The following is a 245-nucleotide window of genomic DNA, read 5'->3' on the forward strand; positions in this document are numbered from 1 at the left end:
CAACTCAGAACAACCATACCCAAGCTTACCTTAAAACAGACGAAAAGCTGCAATATAACTGCAAGTGAAAAGTCAAATTCTGAACTGCTCACGTGAACTTACTAAGGTAGATTTCGTTGTCAGAATTTCCAGCGTAGTAACTCGTTAAAGGGTTGCCTTTTTCCGCAGAATGCAGGAGGTGATATCTTACACACACCGTTACCTGCATGATTAGATATGATTATTGGGAAATGTACAGATAACTG

At 39.6% G+C, this 245-nt stretch overlaps 1 protein-coding gene across 1 annotated transcript in view; it reads right to left on the reverse strand.

Moving 5' to 3' along the window:
* LOC119585311 overlaps positions 1-245 on the reverse strand; it is a gene marked incomplete in the record, with an annotated part of 15901 nt that overhangs the window by 11221 nt on the left and 4435 nt on the right. The window contains 1 exon segment of the mRNA XM_037933986.1: positions 103-202. Coding sequence (XP_037789914.1) covers positions 103-202 — 100 coding nt within the window.

This window comes from Penaeus monodon, chromosome 19 (genome assembly GCF_015228065.2).
Source record: "Penaeus monodon isolate SGIC_2016 chromosome 19, NSTDA_Pmon_1, whole genome shotgun sequence".
Lineage (NCBI taxonomy): Eukaryota > Metazoa > Arthropoda > Malacostraca > Decapoda > Penaeidae > Penaeus > Penaeus monodon.